General features: G+C 34.4%; 1 protein-coding gene across 1 annotated transcript in view; it reads right to left on the bottom strand.

Annotated features, from left to right (window-relative positions):
- Nt5c (5' nucleotidase C) overlaps positions 1–22,641 on the bottom strand; it is a 112,187-nt gene extending 89,546 nt beyond the window's left edge. Inside the window, exons 1-3 of the mRNA XM_090414152.1 lie at positions 22,464–22,641; positions 10,404–10,579; positions 238–312 (exon numbers count right to left, since the gene is read on the bottom strand). Of these exons, the coding sequence (XP_090270278.1) occupies positions 238–312; positions 10,404–10,579; positions 22,464–22,641 (429 nt within the window). The remainder of the gene's footprint in view (positions 1–237; positions 313–10,403; positions 10,580–22,463) is intronic.
- Between the last annotated feature and the right edge of the window lie 305 nt (positions 22,642–22,946).

Here is a 22,946-nt window from a genome sequence, read left to right as displayed (position 1 = left end):
AAAGAATAACAAATGAGGTCAATGAACTTTGTAGAATCACAATAAGAAAAGTTTAATATATGTAATATCTCACTTGTAAAGCAACATTTTTAATGACGTTATATTTTACATACATGCCAGTGTATTAGTTTACAATTTAATTCATCCAAATTATGTGATCATAATTTACACATTGCAGGATGAGTGCTAGATTTATCAATTTTCTCACACATATAATTTTATGTGGTTTAAACTTACCTTCTGAATATCATAATGAAGCCCTCTGATTGCAAATCCAGGTTTATACTGTAGATCGGCAATTTCTGCTGGATACTACAAATAAAAATACAGACTGACTAAATTTTGTTCAGCACTTCTTTAAAAAATATCTTTTTTGTAATAGAACAGAAAGAGCAAATAATTGGACCAGTTACTTATTATTACGTCATTACTATAGTAACCTCCATCAAGTCGGCAGACTCACCGTGGAAGGCCCACTTAACTAGCAACTTGTCTACCACACTGAAATCATTTAGTTTCTATGACTACATAACATAGCTATGCTTTAGAAAATTGATATTTTTAATGCGCAACTAGAGAATGAAAATTGTGGTCACATGTTTGAAAATGGTCACATAATTTGTACATTCACTTGGCATTAAAGGAATGTGAAAAATGTGTAATAAGAAATACACACAATTATGATTTGCATGAATGCATTTTTCCCACTGCATTCTGAGCATTTTCATTCACAATTTGATTGAACCTGAATCTTGGAAAGGGAGATCAAATTCCTGATATGTCCTGTCAAGGGGTGTACAGGATTCTATGATAAGTTTACATCTATACACATTACTAATTTCCTATTGACAATTTTCATACAAGTTGTTCTGTTAACCGTTAGTACTATGATATTATCACATCTTATATTTTGGTCTTTGAAGGCACTTCTTACTTGATCAGTTCATCTAGATCTCGGTCTTCTTGCATCCTTCCTGCTTGGGAAAAAAAAAAAACACTTGTTTTGCTAACCTTTCTTCTTCAATTCTACTTAAGTGACCATTACCTCCTCATATTAGCTCGGATCACACGTTCCTGAATGCTAGCAATGTTAAGTTCCTTCCACATGTCCTATTTTTTTAATATGATTCTGTCAATGATGCCATCATGTTCCCTCCCCTAATGTTTCTCAGAGCTCTTATATCTGTAATCTACTAGTCTTTGATCAAGTCTTTTATTTTTAACCCATCTCTCAGATCCATAAGTTAAAACTGGTTTAAACACTGTCTTGTATACAGATAGTTTAGTGTTTTGACTAAACTTTCTCTTATTCTATATAAATTTCAGTTGATTTCCCCTTATAGCACAAGCTTTGCTTGTTCTGTTGTTTATTTCCATATTTAATTTGCCCTCTTCACTAAAAATTGGACCTAAATAGCTAACATATTTTACTTATTTTACAGGTTCTCCATTAAGGATGCCACCACATTATTCAGGTTCTTGCTTATTTTGATAGTCTGTCTTTTCATTATTGATTTTCTTGATAAATTTGTTACAACAATTATTTTAGTTAAGGAATCTGTAGACTTGTACTGGATTTATTTAAGAGTATAACATCATGTGCATGAATTGTTAAGATTAATATCTCCAATTTTTGATATCAGGTTTAATGCCACTTTCCTTTATAAATTCATACAGATGACAAGAGTGGAGATATTGGAGGTAAGACAAAAGCATGCACTAATACTTTCTTGAAATTTTACCATCTGGTTATCTTCTTACATCTCAATTCTAACCAACTTACAACTTAAATATAGACTATGGATAATAACTCTATAATGTCCCATTTACACCACATAATGTAGCAATTAAACCAGCTTTTTCTTGGTACCCTGTCACACGTCTCTTTCAGACATACCTTGTGAAAATCCCATTATCTCTCAACTATTTGTCTCGCTCAGTTGGGAAATTCTTCTGTAATACTCAGCATTTGATTTATGAACTGTGCAGTGTGGCTATTATGGAAGTATAAAACTTTTATACCTCCATACTTGAACATTTCTGGTCGAATATCATCTACTCCTTTCTGCATTCCTTTCAAATATTTTCACTGACCTTTTTCATTTTTAAAGTCATAATATATGGAGGTAAGAAACTGGCACAGAGTTAAGCATTTCACAGCAGTACATGATCATTCAGAGTATGGAGACAGTTTTTGTGTGTGTTGTCTTTATGCATATAACATTTGATAAAATTTTATAAATAGAACAGCTTTTAACTGTTCTATTTCTAGCAGTTTCAAGCACTTCTATCAGATGATAATCAATTAGTATTTTGTTAGCAGTTTCTATAACAGAATGTATGTGTGTGTGGGGGGGGGAGGAGGAGGAAGATTTCTCTTTTGCATGCTGTTTACAGATGAGGCTTGTTAACTTTGGTATTTTTGGTTATTGCAACAATTACATGCAGTCATTCAGTTGACACATCAGCAGCAATTCTCCATCAACCTATGGACAGGTATCTTTGAAGATAGATCAAGACAGAAATATGTTTTGCTAAGAAGGCTTACAGGACTTTTGTACTACGGCATCTTGCAATAAAAGAGCAGAAAATATTTTTCATGATGAACTCTATGTTATCTTGGTATGGAGGAGAAACATATGGTTCATGCACGATGGAGCTTCACTGCTCTCCAGTGGTGAGACCAGCGGGAGTCATAATTAACAATTTCCTGAAAAGATGGATTGGTTCAAGTGAACATGGCCTCTTTAGTAATCCAACCTTAAATTCTTTTAACTTTCACTTGTAGGGTTATATGAAATCACTGGTGTATTCTATTAAGAATGTCAAACTGAAGAATATGTTGAACATTCACTGCCATCAAACACCAGTCATGAACTTCATGAGGCTGTCAACAGAGGTAATTTTTAACACTCGCTGTGAGGCGTGTTATACTACAGTGTTTCTTTTGCCAGTTTCTAAGGGATTTATGCTTATATCTTGACATTGTCTTTATTTGAATTGCAGGATGTTGGTATTTGTGCTGCTGCTGCTGCTGCAATGGGTCATATCTTGGAAATGCAAGGTTTCTGGATTTATGTTTATTAGGACCTTTTCATTAGATTTGAAGTCTAGAATATGCTTTTAAAAGGTAATGACAGGGATGTAAAGGGAATAAGCAAATATAAACAAAACATGTCTTCAGTCACAGAATATGCAATCCTGCTATACATTTGTATCTACAGGAAAATCTCGCTTAACACGATTAATGCATGCTAAGCAAAATTGCATTAAGCAAATACAATAAACAATAGGCATAATTATAATTCATCAATCAATTAGCGTTAATTTGGAAAAAAAATCACAATATAAGCTATATTAGAGGATAAAATCATCAAGTTTAATAAAAATCAATTGCTTAAATTTTTATTTAATGTCTAAACATTTGATTGAACTACTTTTTTACAAAATAATTAAGTAAAGATGTTTGAATTGCAATAGCTGGCAATCACTTTATCAAGATTTTGGTGGACTTTGAAGTTTTGTTCCATATAAGCATCAAACAAAATTGAAAACTAGCTCAAGTTCTTTTGCAGTTAGCTTCTTAGTTATAACATTCTCTTCTCGTTTGCACTTCCTATCTTCTTCATATGCACACTGTTCTTCTAGTTGAAGGAGATCATTCATGCTTAACTGTTCTGAATGGGAATCAAGCAAGTTTCTCACATCTTCATTATCCAGTTCATTAAATCCAAGTTATTTTTTTCCAATTGTGCTGATTTCTTCAATAACGTGAAATCTTGGATTTTGCGCATGATAAACTAACATAGGCTTGAAGTTTAAAGTCGCCATCTAATAGAAGCATAAAATGATCTTTAGATACTTTGTATCCTGAATGAGATGCTTTAGTTTTAGCTAGGAAAGTTTTTGTTGGTATATGTTTCCAAAAGAAACCAGTTTCGTCAATGTTGAATATTTGCCAATCGTCATAATCACCCTCCTGAATTATCCTTTCCAATTCTTCAGGAAACTTTGCCATAGAATCTTTAATCAGCACTAGCAGATTCCCCAGTTATTCTTACATTCTACAGCCCAGCTTGATTTTTAAAATAGTCAAACCATCCTAAACTCGCAGTAAAGCTTTCACATTCCTCTTGGTTTGGTTTCTTTCGATGAGGTAAAAATATTGAGAGCTTTTGCCTGAATATTCCCTGTACCAAGAGTTATTTTTATTGATTATAATCCTCAATCCAGAGTGATAGAAGACGCGCCATCTCAATCATTAAATGGCTTCTATTTCGGGTATGTCTCAATCATTAAATGGCTTTCTAATTCTGATTCCAGCAGGATGATGTTTTGCTTCATACATCAGGAAAGAAAGTGAGTTATCACTCGGGGCTGAATTTGTGTGGGGGAGCCAAATCAATTTCAGTCTTGAAGCTGATCTAAATAGGATATCTTGAGCATATACTATATGCTCCAAAAGCAGGAAGTAGTATTGGATGTATAATTTTTAAAAGTTGTAGAAAACTTATCTATATATCCAATTTTCACTGAATATGAAAAAAATAAATAAAAAATATCTGACTTTGGGCCCTTTTTTGGGGAGAGAGGGGAAGGAGGGTTAACCTGCATATAAAGGGATGCAAAATAAATAAATCAAGAGCATCTAACAGTGGAAGTAATCACATATTTTATCTCCAGGAAAAAAAAAAAAAAAGTTGAGTAAGTTGAGTAAGCTGTTTGCATATGCAAACAGCTCTCTGATTTTGGCTATCTGCTTGGAAAGCAATTACTTCACAAAGTGTTCTTGTCAATCTACTAATGCAGAACTTACCTGTTCTAATGCAACTATCCATATCAATATCTCTCAAAATGATAATACCTCTGTCATTTCAGTTGTATTTCTCTATTTAAACAATGTAATTTAATCAGGTATTTCTTGTTACTTTAATCCTGCAGAAAATCTCAGCAGTGCACTACTGAATCCATTTAATAGATACACTACACACATAGACGATGGCAGCAATATATACAACCCCACCAAGTACATTGTTAATGGACTAAAATATACATCACAGTAAAGATGTGTGAAAATATTGGGAATGACAATTTTATAACACTGCTAATGAGGAAGGCAGTGGTGGAGGAAGAGAGATGCATACTTTGCTGAATATCTCAACGCATTCATGTTGGGGAGATTGGGACTATCTCGCTACCTCACCATCTAAGGCAGGGTAAGTGATGACACTGTGCTCTGGGGAATGTCATTGGTATATACTGGCAAATGCACCACATATTGTGACTATTCTTCGATTACAACCAAATCTGTGTATGGGGGGGAGGGCTTATATGTTTATTTTAGGAAAAAAATAGAAAATGATTAAGGAAAATGTCACGTTTAGTTGATAAGTTGTAAATATGTGAACCATTATTAATAAGTTGCATAATAATGGGAAATATAAGGGAGATGAAGAACATATGAACAGAAATATCTTTCCTTATTAGAAAAGAATTATAGTGATCTACCATTTATCCAAACTTCAAAAGGTTAACCCTTCAATTATCTGAACTCTGTTCTGATAACTGAAGGGTCGGATAAATAGTAATTACTGTATTAATAATTAGCATTTGTGATATTATGTATGTATGTATGTGTCCTATAAGTTGCTGGGTGGAGCGAATGACATGTAATCCTATAAACTCAAGACATAATTAAAAAACTTATGAAGAGAGTGAAGGAGATATGTTTGCGAAATATAAATAACTAATCCATAATAAAAAGCAGTAGTATATGTTTGTTAGCTCAGTAAATAACTAAGGGAAGGACTAATCTAGTGATCCATCTAGATGTAAAAATAATCATAATTTAAAATTACAAATCTTTTTACAATTGTTTCTCTGTTAGTACATTATTATTAGTTTTGGTCATGTATGGTCGGACTTGCGATGTGCCATTATTGATATTATTGTTAAAATGAAAATGTAAACCATTTGAAATTGATGTACTTACTAGATTCTGATAGTTGTGTTACTTTCAATCTTTTTTATTGTAATTTAAAATTGTTAAGTGTTGAGATATTTGTTGTGTTTTGTAAAGACATTCTCTTTACACTAATGACGACATTCTGTCAGTCATCACTACCCAACTTATCGCTTGCCATTTACAGGAATGTGTGCATGCTTATTGAGGAGATTGATGGGTGATTGACAACTGAGTGAGAGAGAGAAAGAGAGAGAGCAAGCATTCAGTATCAGAGTAATGAGGAAAAACAAGTAGGGAGAGAATGAAAACTTGAGAATGGCAGCCAGAGAATTTTGTCTGGCTGCCATTTACTAAACACTGTCACATTTTAAGAAAATGTGACAGTGTTTAGTAAATAAAATATATTGAAGTTTTTTTTAAATAACTGGAACAACTGATGACAGTAAAAATAAAAAATAATAAACACAGGCATAGCAAGAATACATTGTGGGTTGAAGAAGCAGCAAATCATCTTGTAAAATTTGTTGTGCTTGTTTTGTGTATTTATTTCTGTTTTATTTATATTTTGCTCGATTTGCTATGAATTTTCTTTTATTCACTAATGATCAGTATACAATTTTTACAGGTAATATATACATAAATAATTTCCAAATCACTGTTGGAATTATTTATCCTTCTCACAAATGCTATGCTTCATGCATGCTAGAAACAGTTATTATAGTGCCAAAACACTGTGTCTAACTAAACATTTGTCCTAACATCCTCTTTCAAATTTTCAGCTGCAGAAAATGTGTAATAGCTGTTTATAAAGTAACAGCTAGGCAAAGAAATCACAAAATTTATGTAAAACAAATTTTCTAAAGCAAACAAAGATACATATTCTTATAAACTTGAAATAATTTCAAATTGCATTTGAGATTTTCAATATCATTAAGATTTCTCAAATGCTAATTTTACAAATAACATTCCTAAAAAAAGGTGCAACTGACATGCTGTATAAGCTATATGAAAATGTGAGTCCTGACATAGAAATGACATATGCCAGAGCTAGTGTGGATACTATCCAGCATAAACATGTTAATATCACTACATTTTCTATTAACCATTGATCCTTAAAGATCAAAGCTATATAACTGGAAGGAGATCCCTACTTGATCTTTAAGGAATGCAGAAAGAACCAAATGGAGTTTGACTTTATGTCCAATCCTAACCTTCATGTGGAACGTCACAGGATTAGGTATCCACCAGTATGCTGAATGGAGAACAGACTGATAATTTACGATTCTGACCAGATTGTATTCTATATTCACTAAAAATATGCATGTTATGGTCAGGTTCCAACAATACTGTCACAGTGTTGGAACCTGACCATATTCACATATCAGTCCTCCAAAGACAAGGTTATACTGCAAAGCTCTGCATATTTAATAATTAAATCATACAAATGGCATGATAACAACAAAAGAATAACTATGAATCACAGAATTGCATCTAATGTGATCTTTGGCAGAATGAATAAAACTTACTTAAATATAAAGAGCCAATAGGCTTCATTTCAGCGATATAAACATTATTCAAATTAAGGGGATATTAAATCTCACATTGTTTTAAAACCGAATAAGAAACAAAGATTGGAATCAGAGATTCATGCCGAATATAGTAAACTATAAAAGTATCGGCGGTTACTAGCGTGAGCTAATGCAAGTAGTCCTAGTATGTAGTACAATCTCAGGCAACTCATTGCAAAGGTGGGGAAAGTTCTGATCGCTAATCTTGGTATTTTCCATAATGTAAAAACACATTCCTAGGAAATGTATGTTGTTATTACATTATGGTGGGAGGTCACTACCCAGACCGGTTTCAGCCTTTTTTGAGGCTTCATCAGTGAGTAGCTAGACCAAATAGATACCAAAGGGTATAGCGAAAAGAACTTATATACTCTGCTATATGAGTTATCAAACAGGTGCAACCATTAAGTTACTTAAATATAAAGAGCCAACAGGCTCTTTATTATGGAAAAAATGTAAGAAATTTTAGTTAGCACTTTGTAGTTTTCATTCCATCCCTGCTGAGATAATGCAGTTATTAAACATCTCATCCTTCATATATTATTGAGCATAACTTCATTAATAATATGTTACTTTAAAGGCTCTATCTTACATTATGGAAAATACCAAGATTAACAATCGGAACTTTCTCCACCTTTGCAACGAGTTGCCTGAGATTGTGCTATGTACAAGGACTACTTGCATTAGTTCACACTAGTAACTGCCGATACTTTTATAGTTTACTATATTCGGCATGAAACTTTCTGATTCCAATCTTTGACTTTCTTATTCGGTTTTAAAAAAATGTGGGATTTAATATCCCCTTAATTTGAAGAATAAAACTTATTTATACTGGGAATCAAGAAGCAATTTATGATCTATATGAACATCTCCACTGAGATTGTCATAACCATTTCTGCTGTTTGGTGGGCTAATGAGCCCACAAAACTCACCGCCCCATTCAGATTCTTTCAGATTCATTTTGCAGGTATGCTACATGATGAATCTTGGAAATTATATGCGATTAGGCAGACTCAGAGTAGAAATTCTTACAGCATCTGCCAGGACTCAAGCTACAAGTCACTTAACAGGCTTAAACTGATATACCGAACGGTGTAACAAAGTCAAATCATCACAGATATATTTGAGAGGGGAGGGGAGAATTCATACTACTACTACTACACCATCTTCTTTATGCCCTCTTTTACCTTGCGGTGTCGAAGGTTTATTAATCATCGGATCTCAAGCTGTTCACAGGATAAGGTGGTCATCCCTATGCCCTGGTGTATCCTAGGTCCAGTAGTGTTGAGTTCTCAAGGCTGGTTTGCCTGCTTTGCGGGATGAAAATTCCCAGGATAAACTGGGCGGCGGAGGGGGGGGGGGGACCCTACTGTCCACGCCCAAGACCGGCTAACTTGGCTATGGCTGAGGAAGATCCTTCCGCTCCTCACATCACCGATGGGAATTCAAACCTAGGCCACTCCTTCCCCAGGCATATGGCTGCGAAGCGCACAGCCACTAGGCTAAATGCACGTACCACTACTACTACTTTAGTTGTATATAACCATTATCAAGGAAAAAAAAAATTTGAAAAAAAAAAAAAAAAAAAACTGAACTCATTCACAACAATTAAAGTAACATATTATTAATGAAGTTATGCTCAATAACATATGAAGGATGAGATGTTTAATAACTGCATTATCTCAGCAGGGATGGAATGAAAACTACAAAGTGCTAACTAAAATTTCTTGAACTGGCTGAAAGGGAGACACACACAACTAGTAATATGATTTACTACTCTTTAAGTATGTTGCTTTATTATGAGTTTGAGCATCACATGACAGTGTTTATGTGCAAATGTCGCTTAGCTGCTCAGTAATCTTCTAAATGAGTGACATGAAAGAGCTAAGAGTGTGCATTAAATTTTCTTGTAAACTGATTAAAATTTCACAGAACTTTGAAAAACAATTGTGTCTGTTAATTGTGTGTGTTCTCTGGCTAGCCTGCTTGTTTTCAGAAGGAGTATTGAATTCCCATCGGTGATTTTTTTCCTACCACATCCATACGAGACCAGCCAATCCAAATCCACCTCACCTTCGTTTGAAGAGTATGTAATTTCTTGCATGGGATTTGAACCTAGCTCTTTCCAACCATTTGTAATGTTACAAACAGAACAGCATTCATAGAGGAAGCTATGAAAGAACATTGATTTCTGTGTAGTTTTCTAGGTTCATAATTGAACACTGAGTATTGAAACTTAAGTATTCTGTGAGTCCAGGTTATGACCGTGAAGGAGTTGCAGGTCAAACTGTCAACTAAGAATATCACAGAAGTTTTAAGAGATCTTCACTGAAAACAAATAGAAAGTTTCCTCACCACGATAACGCTCTAGCAGACCGTGTGTGCAACCGTTTCTGGAGCAAGAATATATGGCTATAGTTCTGAATTGATCCGTATTCCCCAGACTTGGTAATTTTTTTTTTTTTTTTTTACTTCCCGAGATGAAATTGCAGCTCAACAGGTTCACTGATTTAAAGACATTTCTATTTCAGGGATCCAAAATGAATTGCAGGCAATTTTTAAAATTTTACAGACTGCAAGCAGTCTGTAAAATTTCAGATAATATCTCAACTAGCAAACATAACAGAAAGACATGGAGAGATCTAAATTTAAAATGTTGAAAACAAACATCATAATGTTATTTAGGTATGTTCAATTTAATATTTAAATGTAATGCCAAAAAACAAATCAAATGCTTACTTTAAAAAAATAAGTTTTAATTAATAAGAAATTTATTCCAAAAAATATGTCTTACAAGATTCAATCATTCTATCCACACAAAGGGGTTAACTACCATAATATAAGAATTAGTCACAAAACAAGAGACACACCTTAAATTTATTAATAAGCCACTCACGACCTAAATCATAAATGAGGTAATGTAGAGATTCCTTATAAACTGCCAGGGTATAATCATAGTCAAAACCATAGACTTCAATATCAGACAAATCAAGCTCATTATTTGCAAACACACCATGAGGATTAACTTCAGGTGGAGGAAGATCAACTGCAAAATAAATCACATTCATAAATATTAAATATGATTAAGTGTATTTTTAATACAGTAAGGGAATATAAAAAAAAAAAAGAAATATTGTAATGTTTAAAGGTAATATTTTTTTGTTTATTAGAATTTTTCAAAAGTTGATTTGTAATTTCTAAAATTCTACTGTAATTATTCTCGATTGTAAGAAAAGAAAAAAAAATGAAAGGCATAATATTACAAGTCTTGCTCTGCATAATCACATCATGATTGTGCAGAGTAAGACTTGTAATATTATGTAATATGTGCAGAGTAAGACATCACAACAGATTCTACATGATGCATAATCACATCATGTAGAATCTGTTAGAATTATAATAATCATTTCACCATTCTCCAGGGCAAGGTTTCCCAAACTGTGTTCTGCGAGAAGTTCTCCTGGAATTTGTAGTTTCAGTTTTCTAAGCATTTTTCATGAATAAATATTTTATAGTGGAAATATTCTGAGGAGAATAATAATGGTGAATATGTCGAAAAGCTCAGACCCAGAAAGCCTAATAACATCTGTGAATCGTTAATTTACACACATCGAAGCCTTTCAACATTTGGGAAAGGGAATACCACTGTTTATGAGCGGTCATAAAAATTTACTGCAAGCAGATTATAACAATGGACGACATATCCTCTGTTCTCAAAACTGAAGGAAACGACATCTGTGTAGCAAATGTCAGTGACCAAGCAGTATATTTTTAAACATGGAAATATTCATGAATTATCATTAATTTTCACATGTAGAAACCTTTCGACAATCGAGAAAGAGAATACCGCTATTTATGACCGATCATAAAAATTGCCTGCAAGCTAATTACAACAATGGACGGCATATCCTCTGTTCTCAAAACTGAAAGAAATAACAACTGTGTTGCAAATGTTAGTGACCAATCAGCAAGGAAGTATAAAGAAAATTTTTCCATTAAAATTGAAGATCAAGGTAGTCTGCATCTGGTTCTCAAATCTAGTAATACTGAATACCTTCTTCGCAAGTTCATATTGTAGAGCGAGAGCTTCGAAACCATAGTGTAGTGATATTTTAAAAGTAATAGGCCTGCAGATTTTAATTTTAATATGAATAAGAGAAAGGGACTTTGTTTAATTTTGGTATTAAGAAATCTCTTATTGAAGGTATTTGTGATGCAACAGATAGGGATTCATCCACCTCCAGTCTACAAAGCGATCTCCAGGATGTACAAAAGGAAGGGAAAACTACCAGCAGACAGGAGAAAAAGTCTGCATTCACTCGTAAGTACTTATAATCATATTATACATTTTTGGTGATCAGAATGGGATATGTCAAATGAAAATCAGCACAAATTAATTTAATGATGTTTATGTTTAATTGATATTTAATTAATTATTAATTAATAATAAAAATCAGCTAAATTAACAATTAATCCTTTTGTTGAAAGTTTATTTTTCACTTGGTTAGACTATAATAAATTTAGTTTAATCCTTTAACCAAGTGTGAGCAAACAAAGTTTGCTCCTGAAAATATCTTCAGGACTGGAGTAAGGTAGTATAACACCGGGCAACTCGTAGCAAAGGTGGACCAAGCTAACATCACTCCTATCTCAGTATCTCCCATAATGCAAAACACATCTCCTTGTGGATATGTATAATGTTATGCATTAAGGGAAGGGCCAATACCCAGAATAGTTTTGACCTTTATTGAAGTCTCTTCAGTGGGAGTCAAGCCCAGAAATGGAGATACCAGGCAGAAGCAATGGTGAGGTCATCTTTACCTATAGGAGTTGCCAAACGGTTTGCCACCTTTTTATTAACTTATTCTGGATTTAGAGAAAGATGTTGAAAGTTTATTTTTCACTTGGTTAGACTATAATAAATTTAGTTTAATCCTTTATCCAAGGGTGTTAGCTTGTTCCACCTTTGCTACGAGTTGCCCGGTGTTGTACTACCTTACCCCAGTCCTGAAGATATTTTCAGGCGCAAACTTTGTTTGCTCGCACTTGGATAAAGGATTAAACTAAATTTATTATAGTCTAACCAAGTGAAAAATAAACTTCCACCATAGGTGGTACAAGTTCACACTGCAAAGAGAATCACTTATGATCACAAAGTTCAATTATGGGGAAATTATCAGATGGTGGAATAGACATATGGGTTTGAGTTATTATTGATATTTTCTTAACTGTTACCTTCTTAGCATAAGATTTCAGGATAGATGTGATGGTGGTGGATAGCTTCCTTTTTGCATCCTGATATGATATACTTTGTTCTGTTTTATCTTTTGTATTTATTTTTCATTCTTTTAATTCAGACATGTATGAGGAATAAGCTGGATGAACTCAGTGACAGTTGACACATTTTAGCCCCCCCTTTTTTCCCAGAGCTTGATTTATTATCATGCTCTATGCTGTCACCATACCCATATTTCTGACATTTAAGGCATTTCAGTGGATTACAAATGTACAGCCTAATAGGAGAATTGAGATATCCTGCTTTTACAGATGTTGGAATTTGAGATGTATCGAAGATAAGGATGATGTTCTTGGTTGGAACCAGGTAACCATCTTGACTTATCAGGATCTACCATATACCAATCGCTCCCTGATCTTTGCGCTCTGAACACATTTTTTCTCAGGGAACATCAAGAAGATCCCATTTTAATATCACTCCTCTAGAATAATGCAAAACACATTGGCAACTCCTATAGGTAAAGATGACCTCGCCATTGCTTCTGCCTGGTATCTCCACTTCTGGGCCTGGACCCCTATTGAGGTCTCCCACTGAGGAGACCTCAATAGGGGTCGAAACTAGTCTAGGTGTGGTCCTTTCCTTAATGCATAACATTATACATATCTGCAAGGAGATGTGTTTTGCATTATGAGAAATACTGAGATAGGAGTGATGTTAGTTTGGTCCACCTTTGCTACGAGTTGCCCGATGTTGTACTACATTACCCCAGTCCTGAAGATATTTTCAGGCGCAAACTTTGTTTGCTCACACTTGGATAAAGAATTAAACTAAATTTATTATAATTAATTAATACATTACAAAATAACCAAGGTGTTCCGTGAAAATTTCAGGATTTGTGAAGTGTTCCATCATAGGAAAGGTTTGGGAAATGCTGCTCCAGTGGAAGGAAGATAACCTAGTAGATTCTCTACAGAACCCAGTCCTGCTTTAATTCTCAAAAAATAATCTATTCCAACTAAAAATTCCCACACATACCACAGTAATTAAATTTTAATAATATGTAGATATTTCGTCTTAAGTATCTTAAGACATTATACATTATACAAAGGAAAGTTAGTGCACATGCTTATATTGGAATTCCTCTATGCGTACAGTAGCGTGCTTGAGGACAAAAAAAGTTTCACTATATAATCTATTCCATCTGATCTTACCTTTAATCTTCTGCCCTTGATACCAGTAGTATCAAAAGGCACAACCTTTTTTAGGGAACAACATTAATCTATTTCTTCTAGCATAAAACATATCAGAGTTATAGCTACCACAGCATCCTGAAAAAGTCAGTTTCTTTTCTCCAAATGTTGCTTCTTATCAGAACTGCTAATCCTCCCTAAGTCTGTTTAGTTGTGGAATACTGTTTCCATATGTTAAGGCTTAAGTGCTGGTAGAACATCATGTTGGAGGTTTAATGGAGTATTGACAGAACAGTAAGAAAGGATTAAAAACTAATTTTAATGCTTCTAATATTTTGTCTCAGTGACAGATATCTTCAGGGAGTATAAATAACACTCTTAACACACACACAAGGACAATATGATACCATGAGTGGATATTTGTAGACATCCTAGGATGAGGATGTAAATTGGGGGGACCCCTGACAATCTTACCAAATTTTGGAAGTTTTTTTGAAATCTTATTTCTTGAAATTTGGTTGAATTTCTGAGTGCTGCTGATTCGAAAATAGTCTTTCTTTTTTTTAATTTATTGACTGGACCACTAACAGGATCTTCTGGAAGAAAATCACCATGCTCATCACAGTAATTATAGTTTTAAAAAAGAAAAACTGTTTTTTCAAATCTGCAGCAGCACTAAGAAATCAACCATATTTAAACAAATATGATGCAAAAAAATGTCCCAAAATTTGGGAATTGTGAATCATCGGGGGTCCCAATTTACATACTAGACACCTACAGATGCCCATAGGGGGTGTACCACCTAGATACTATAACAAACTGTTCTTGTGCTCTGAAGATGCTGGATATAATACTAGAAAAATATCAGCTAATAAGTTAATAAATATTAATTATTTTATCATTGTGTTGTAATCAATACTGTGAAAATAAACTAACACCAGCTGTTAGTTTAAAGTGGCCTTTAGTCATAATCACGTGTTTCATTGAGCATTATGTTGTCATTGTGTGTGTGTTACAAGTGTTATTTATACTCCTTAAAGATGTCTCAGTGCCTGACAAAATATCTGAAGCATTAAAATTAGTTTCTGATCCTTTATTAGTGCTGTCAATACTATTAAATCTCCAACATGAATATTGTTTAATGATATTTTCCTCATTCCATTCCATAGTTTCCCTGTTTGGAGGAGACAGTGCCCACCGAAGAATAGAAAATGTGCCTTTTCTATACTTCAATGGGCACTGTCTCCTCCAATTCTGGCACTACCAACAATACTATTATAACTGAATAGCAGTTCTCAGCACTTACTGAGTCCAATTTTAAACTTACTCTACTACTATGACTCAAATAAGGAGTAACAGCAGACAATCAGTGAGGGTACTATACCAGGTCCAACAACAACAACAACAAAAAAAGTAACTACAGCTAAGATGGGCAAAGGAATAGCAGTACTAGACAAAGGTCACATGGAGATGATGAATTCCAGTTCTTTTATTTCATGAGAAAAGGAGGGTATCATGATAACCCAAACACATGGATCCATTATGTTTAATTACAACAATACAAGCACTAATATCAGCAGAGGCTCTTCAGTGTCAATAAAGCAAGAGTTCTGGGATAATATGGAACAAGATATGCATGAAAGAGTTCACCCTATCAAATTTGATGGAACTGCAGGAATTAATCCAGCTGTTCCCTGTTTCCATAGAAACTCAGAGTCAATATACTTTAGTGTATCAAGGTTCTGATGGCTCGCTTGTTCACACTATTAAATGGGTTTATCTAATAAACTGACAACTCAGCATTTTTTTGTATTTTTTTATATCAATCCCACTTACAGAACCTATAGCACATTAGTGACATGAGTGTGAATAAGGAGAAAAAGAACCTAATGGTATTTTTGAATATCATTAGGGTTATAGTAGCAGAGTAACTATAGCAAATGATATAATTGAAGTATTTAATGAACACTTCATCAGTGTATATCATAGTGGTGTGAATGATGCTGTGCAATATGTAGGATAATTAAAGGTGAAAGAATCATAGGTGTATCAAGTGTTGCTTGGATTAGCTGTTAATAAGGCTGTGAGAATGGATGACATATTACCACATATTTTTAAAGAATGTGCAAAAGAGTTAGCCATGCCCTTGAACTGGTTATTTAAAGTCTTGCAGTGGGGAAGGTTCTAAGGAGCAGAAAGAAGGCAAAATAATACCACTCCACAAGCATGGTACAAAAACAGAAATATCCAATTATGGACCATCTGTATATGTGCAATTGTGATCAAAATGTTGGAAAAATTAATTAGAAATAGAATACAGGATTGGGTTGATGGATAAGATTTTCTATGATGGTCAATATGGATTTGTGGAGAGCAAGTCTTGTTTTAGCAATTTGCTTACGTTTTATAAGGTGACAAATGTGTTAGATAAGGGAGATTCATATACAGTGATTTTCTTGGACTTTGTAAAGGCATTTGATAATTACCACATAACAGATTGGTGTATAAGCTGCAGAAAATGGGATTAGATAGCAGATTATTTAGATTGATTGAAGACTGGCTTTCTGAAAGATACCAACAAGTTGTGTATGATGGAGCAGTGTCTCAAAAAAGAAAGGTGACGAGTGGCATGCCTCAGGGTTCTGTTCTTGGGCCCCTACTGTTTAACTTATTTGTTAATAATATTTTGTGTGGATACTGGGAATCTTCAAATGTTTGTCAATGCTGCAAAGTTAGAATTATCACGAGCAGGGGCACGGCAAGGGTATTTGCTGCCTGGGTGCAAACTTTTATTGGCTGCCCCTAATACTGCATTGTATAATCCAAATTAGATATTAGCTACATAAAATGCCGCTCGGGTGCGGTGTACCCCTTTCACCCTCGGGTTGGCACAGCCCTGATCAGGAGTAGTGCTGATATTAATTCTGTACAGGAAGATTTGAATAGACTTTTAGTTCAGACAAATCAATGGGGGGTTGCAGTTTTAATATGCTGTGTATTGTACTGGTGAAGCTGTACTTAGGAAGTGGATGAGATTTGGGATCTTGGAGTGATGGTAGACAGTGAACTGAAGTCCTGAGGGCACATTGTATTGCTGCTATGATAAAAAGTGCATTGACATGTAGCAATAAGGAGGTAGTGGTGCCTCTACATAAGGCATTGGTCAGACCATATATGGACTAATTTAGTCAGATTTGGTCACCTAGTTTTCACTGTGATGTGGAAACACTAGAGAGGGTCCAAAGAAGAATGGCCAAAGTGATATCAAAACTCTGGAGTGTTGGTTATGAAGAGCATCTGAGCAAATGTGGATTACAGAGATTGGTGGACAGGAGGAAAAGAGGAGATATGATAGAGACCTTTCAAGTTAGTTAAAGTATTCTATCAGATTAATACAGAAGGAATTATAAAATGAGTGGATGTTAAGACAGGAAGAATGAGAGGCTATCCCTGGAAATTATATAAAGATGTGGTGAAGAAGGGTATCAGTAGTGGATTTGTATGTGAAAGGTTGTAAGTAGAATGCATTGTAGAAGTGCACTGTGCATGCAGGTAGTTTAAATAACTTCAAAGTTCATTATGATAGATATGTTGCTGATTGAGTGGGCCTCCTATGATATGTTTATTGAATCCATAAAGGTTACCAAAATAATAATAGAGTTATAGTCCTTAGAGAACACTTGATGGATGGGTTGGTTAGAATTATGGCTAAAGCAACTAGTACATTCTCATTTAATATATAAGGAAGCTTAAAAGTGTTACACTTTGCTGGCTAGGCTATTACAGTGAACAGAGATAGATGAAATGGAAGGAGAAGCAGGTCTAATGAGGTTCCAGTTGGATTATGAATGGATGTGAAGCAGCTATCTCTCATGTTATAAGTTTAACTGAAAGCAGAGGAATGCTGGATGCAATTCAGCAGAACTGTAATACCAGGATGATCCTAATATTAGGATCATCCTCAGGATTAAAAATACACATATATTGCTTTTTTTTGGGGGGGGGGGGATACACGACAACAGTATGGCATACATATACAGTACATTTAGAGATTTGCAATAATCAGTAATTGTTTACACATTTGGTTTATTCAATTAAATTTATGTTTTTCACTATGTCAGTTAAGATATTTGGCACATGAAGCTTTGGCAAATATCTCATTGCCATATAATAAAAAAAAAAAATACACACTTTATTTTTTTTTTTTTGTATATTTGTACATTACATTTATGCTTAATAAATCATGCGTGTTATATACTTCATTTGCTGTTCTTATTCCGAAATATTATCACACTATGAAATAGCAATATCTTTTTAATTTTTTTATCAATTTTTCCTGTTAGTAAAGAATGAGTACTGGTACTTATTGTTTTAAAAAAAAACTGTACACAACACAATCTGTATACTCCGGTATAACTTTGCTTTGCTGATATGCTAACAATAGAATTACATGTCTAGTCATGTAATATGCAGGAAACATTCTAATTTTTTCCCCCACCAAAATGGGAAAAAAGATAAAAAGAAAAAAAGTTACACAACGTTACATAAATTTAAACAAGAATGATCATAAATTCACTGTCTTCCAAGATCGAAAAATTTGAATTATGAAATTAAAGAAACCAGTGCAAAATAAGTGGCAGTAGATAATGTAAACTCTGCAATTTTTCTACAGAAGTAATACACCATTGCTAAATCTCTAGTGCTATTTTCTGTTAATTTTTTTTTTGTGTGCCAACTTTCTTTGTGTGTTAATTCCTTTATAAACCTTTGCAAACATTGTTTCTGAACATTGCGAAAATATTATTATTATTATTATGGGGATCTCCATGGGAAGAACTCACAACTGAGTCAGGCAATGCATTCCACTCATTCACCACCCTCCAGAAGAAAAACCTAGTTCTCACACCCTTGTTAATCACACTTTTCCTTAATTTCCAGGGATGACCTCTTGTTCTTCCATCACTATCACCCAGCTGAAACATTTCTCCTGCATCAATCTAATAAAACCTTTTCCTTAAAGAATTCTCCATCTATCTTCTATTAAAAAATTCTTCTATCACACAGCTGAACCATTCCTGCATCAATCTTATAAAAACCTTTTAGTAATTTAAATGTTTCTATCATATCCCCTCTTCTCTGCCTATGCTACCAATTATATATTTGATTTAATCCTTTATCCAAGTGTAAGCAAACAAAGTTTGCACCTGAAGTATTTTCAGGACTGGGGAAACTCGTGGTAAAGGTGGAATAAGTTCTGATTACTTGCCTTAGTATCTCCTATAATGCAAAGCACATCTCCTTGCAGAGATGTGTAATGCTATGCATTAAGAGAAGGGCCACTACCCATACAGGTTTCGACCTTTATTGGTCAAAACTGGTCTGGGTAGTGGTCCGCAAGGAGATGTGCTTTGCATTATGGGAGATTCTAAGGCAAGTGATCAGAACCTATTCCAATTTTACCATGAGTTTCTCCAGTCCAAAATACTCCAGGTGCAAACTTTGTTTGCTTACACTTGAATAAAGGATTAAACCAAATATATAATTGGTAGCATAGCCTAGTGAAAAAACTTCCATCAAATTTCATTATTATTATAATTATTATGTGACACCTCCAAGGAGTCAAATGACTCATCAAGGGAGGGCACCTACTCTACAGCTCTCTGTCTCCACCACTAACTCCAGCACACTGCAATTACCATCATCATCTATATCAATGCCATCTACTGCCCACCACCACTAGTATTTTTTGTCTGTAAATTGTGTGTTTTCTCAGTGCTAATTTGTCTGCATGCAGGATGAAAAACCTAAATTTCTGGGAGAAAACCTTGCTACCTCCATAACAGATCGGCAAACTCACTTCCAATTAAAAAAAAAAAAACATATAAAGATTCGTCTTGTCACAACGAGAGTCAACTTGGGCCTTTTCCAATCGAAGGGCACAATGTACCATTGTTCTTCTAACTTACTTATGATAATACAGTACATAAATCAAATGTGAATTTTCAAGATGCAGCTGTTATACTTGAACAGCATCTTACACTTTACGAAGGATAAATAGTCAGAACAGATTCTGTAGACTTTGCCATTGCTAATTTGGAAACAAAGAACAAAAAAAAGGACAGATGTTATCTGCTAGACTGAATAAGTTCTTTTTTCTTTCTTTCCAATAAACATGGAAAGTATTTGTGGCAACATGTCAAATTGAAATTCAGAAGTTGAGAGGCCGAAAGACCTAAAAGCACATCAGTGCCATGTCTGGAGTGTAAAAGCATAGCACTAACAGGAATTTGAACCCTGGACCATTAGGTTAGTTAGTTATTCACGTGACGTTCTGATGCCATGTGGTCACTCTCTTGTACCTCATTTGTTTTGGGAGTGAAACCTTCTGCAAGAAAAAGTGGTAGCATTGCAGATTCCCTTTCCACAAAGAGTAGTGGGACAATTACAAACATCCATGCCCATGGCAGGATTTGAACCCACAACCTCTTGGCAGGAGAGCTGATATGCTAACCACATTGCCAACCAAGGCCTGTGGCCATTAGATTAGAGCATTATGGATGGTCCTGCTAAGAAACTGAGGCTTAAATAAAGCAACTGTTTCATTACAAATTAACAAATTTAATTAACAGACCAGTGGTTGCCATGCTAAATTTAGTTTTTGCCGACCAATGAATCACTGACCAACTAGTTATGTAATGATCCCTATTACCACTGTACATTCCATGGGGTGTCTGAACTTTGAAGTATGGCAGATTTAAAGCACATGTTGATGATACTGTAATACATGACTAAGTATACAACATGAAACAGAAAACAGTACAGTAAGCATTTATCATTAAGTATTCAATCTGTTATAGTATTAGCATCTCTTATGAACTATGCAACAAAGCTTAATCTAGAATTAATAAGAAACCCAAATACCTTGCTACATTCACAGGCAACTTCAATTCTCTTTAGGGGTGATGCCCCATGAGTGCCATCATGAAGATCTTTTCTTGTGAAGTCATTAACTTAACTATTCCAATGCCCATAAAATGTTTGTATATAGCTTTTGAATTCTGGTGGACTAATTTATTTCAATGATTTCACATGAATTATAAATATAAAATCCATAAATTTCATTATATAAGATTTTATTATTGTCATAGAATAATACAATGAACATGGCTAAGATGAACAGCCATTGTAACCAGGATGAGTAAACATGCTATGAATTTATATTCCAGTTGAACTGACTGGGATTTTATTAGAACAGGCATGACATTCCCAGGACAAATGCAAATATTTGTAAACTGGCTAGCAGAGGCTGTAGGCTAAATTCCACTGTAGCCGAGGTGATCTGCAAAGACCATGTCTGGTCTAAAACAGTGTTTTGCATTTATTCAATCCTTAGCCTACCCATGGGTCTAACATATTATACAGCACCAACCTATGCATTTATGTATCTATCATGTATACACATACAGAATTAAATTTGTTCAAAATTTGCTTGAATTCAATGACTGAGCAACCAAAACTTCAAGCTTATCTAACAGGTTGTAGAAAACTCTGGGCTATGCTATTTTCACCACTCTTTCCACCTTTGGAAATTAGTGCATATCTCGAGAAACAAAATCTAAATGTTTGTTGCAGATCCACATTCTCAGTATTATTTAATCCTTGGACTCATGGAATCAATAAGTATTTTACCATCTGTGAGCAAGGTTATAGACAGAAACATCGTTCTTCAGAAAGAAGTAATGTTTGGGATCAAAGACAAGAGCAAATTTTCTGAAGGGAGGGGGGGGGATGGAAGTAAATGTTAAAATAAGGTGATACCAACCTCATCTCAGGATTTAGATATTATCATAGGTAAGAAGAAATGAGGACATCTGTTTTGTGAATAACAAGAAGACAGATCTCTCTGCATTTCCATTACATTAAAAATAACCAGTTCTCTTCTTACCATTTAAGGATGGCAGGCATAGGGATAAGCATAAGTAACAAACATTTCTAAATCTTTGTTTCAAAATGGAAGTCTATAATGAGAAACAGAAATATTAGAGAACCATTGACAAAAGAAAAGGCAAGCAATAGTCAGAAAATTTCTGCATTAGAAGTGAGGTGCGAAAATAAGAGATCGTCATTCATATAGTCAATGCACAGGAGAAAAATCATAGGCCATCAATATAGTTTCAAATTCGTTGAAATTTTTGGCGGCACCTAGTTCTGCAATTCTGTAGCCTTGCTCAAAAAGAGAGAGACAGGGCTAGCTAATATTAACTAATTCGAGTATTTCCTAGTTGTATTCTATTCCTACATAAACTAAAAAAAGACAATCGGTAATTTTCGATATTTACACGTGATTAGTTTACCACTGGTATAAAGAACTTAAAGCTGTGCTGATTATGATATTCCACTGATTTTCCTGATCAGATTCATTAAAATCCAATCGATCGTCCGATGTCCACCTTCTGGTGAGCACATCAAATCCAAAACATATCATGCTCAAGAGACCATCTTACCTTCACATGCTTGTTTTGCACTCTGGTACTTCTCCAAAAGTGACCCTTTATTTCCAGGTTTTCGACTGGAAAAATAACATTTCGTGTGAAAACGGCAAAGTTTATAGCATTTAGAAACTTTCGCTGCCGGAGACAAACGTGGAAGCCCAGACACAAGCAGACGACAAGGCAACGCCATTTTCAAAAGAACACGCTGCTTTAGCAGCTAGCGGCACCTCCATATAAAGGTTCACGCTTAAAGGATATAGCCGACTGTTAAAGAAGACGGGTAAAGGGTCACTCATCTATATTTTAATCCTGCTATGGTTAAGTGTAATATCTACACAAAGTAGGATCGAAAACCTCAGCGTCTTTCTTTCAATATAATAAAAAGTGTTTTCAATAAAATAAAACAAATTTAATTTATTTTTAGTATTATTCAAAAAATAAACTTTTATTATTATTATTCAAGAAAAATAATTAAAATAAATTATTCCATTTATT

This window comes from Typopeltis vanoorti, chromosome 24, assembly GCF_054136105.1.
Source record: "Typopeltis vanoorti isolate ZY-2024b chromosome 24, IOZ_Tvanoo_1.0, whole genome shotgun sequence".
Lineage (NCBI taxonomy): Eukaryota > Metazoa > Arthropoda > Arachnida > Uropygi > Thelyphonidae > Typopeltis > Typopeltis vanoorti.
Note: the sequence above shows the minus strand (reverse complement) of the source record. Positions and strands in the feature narration are given on the sequence as shown.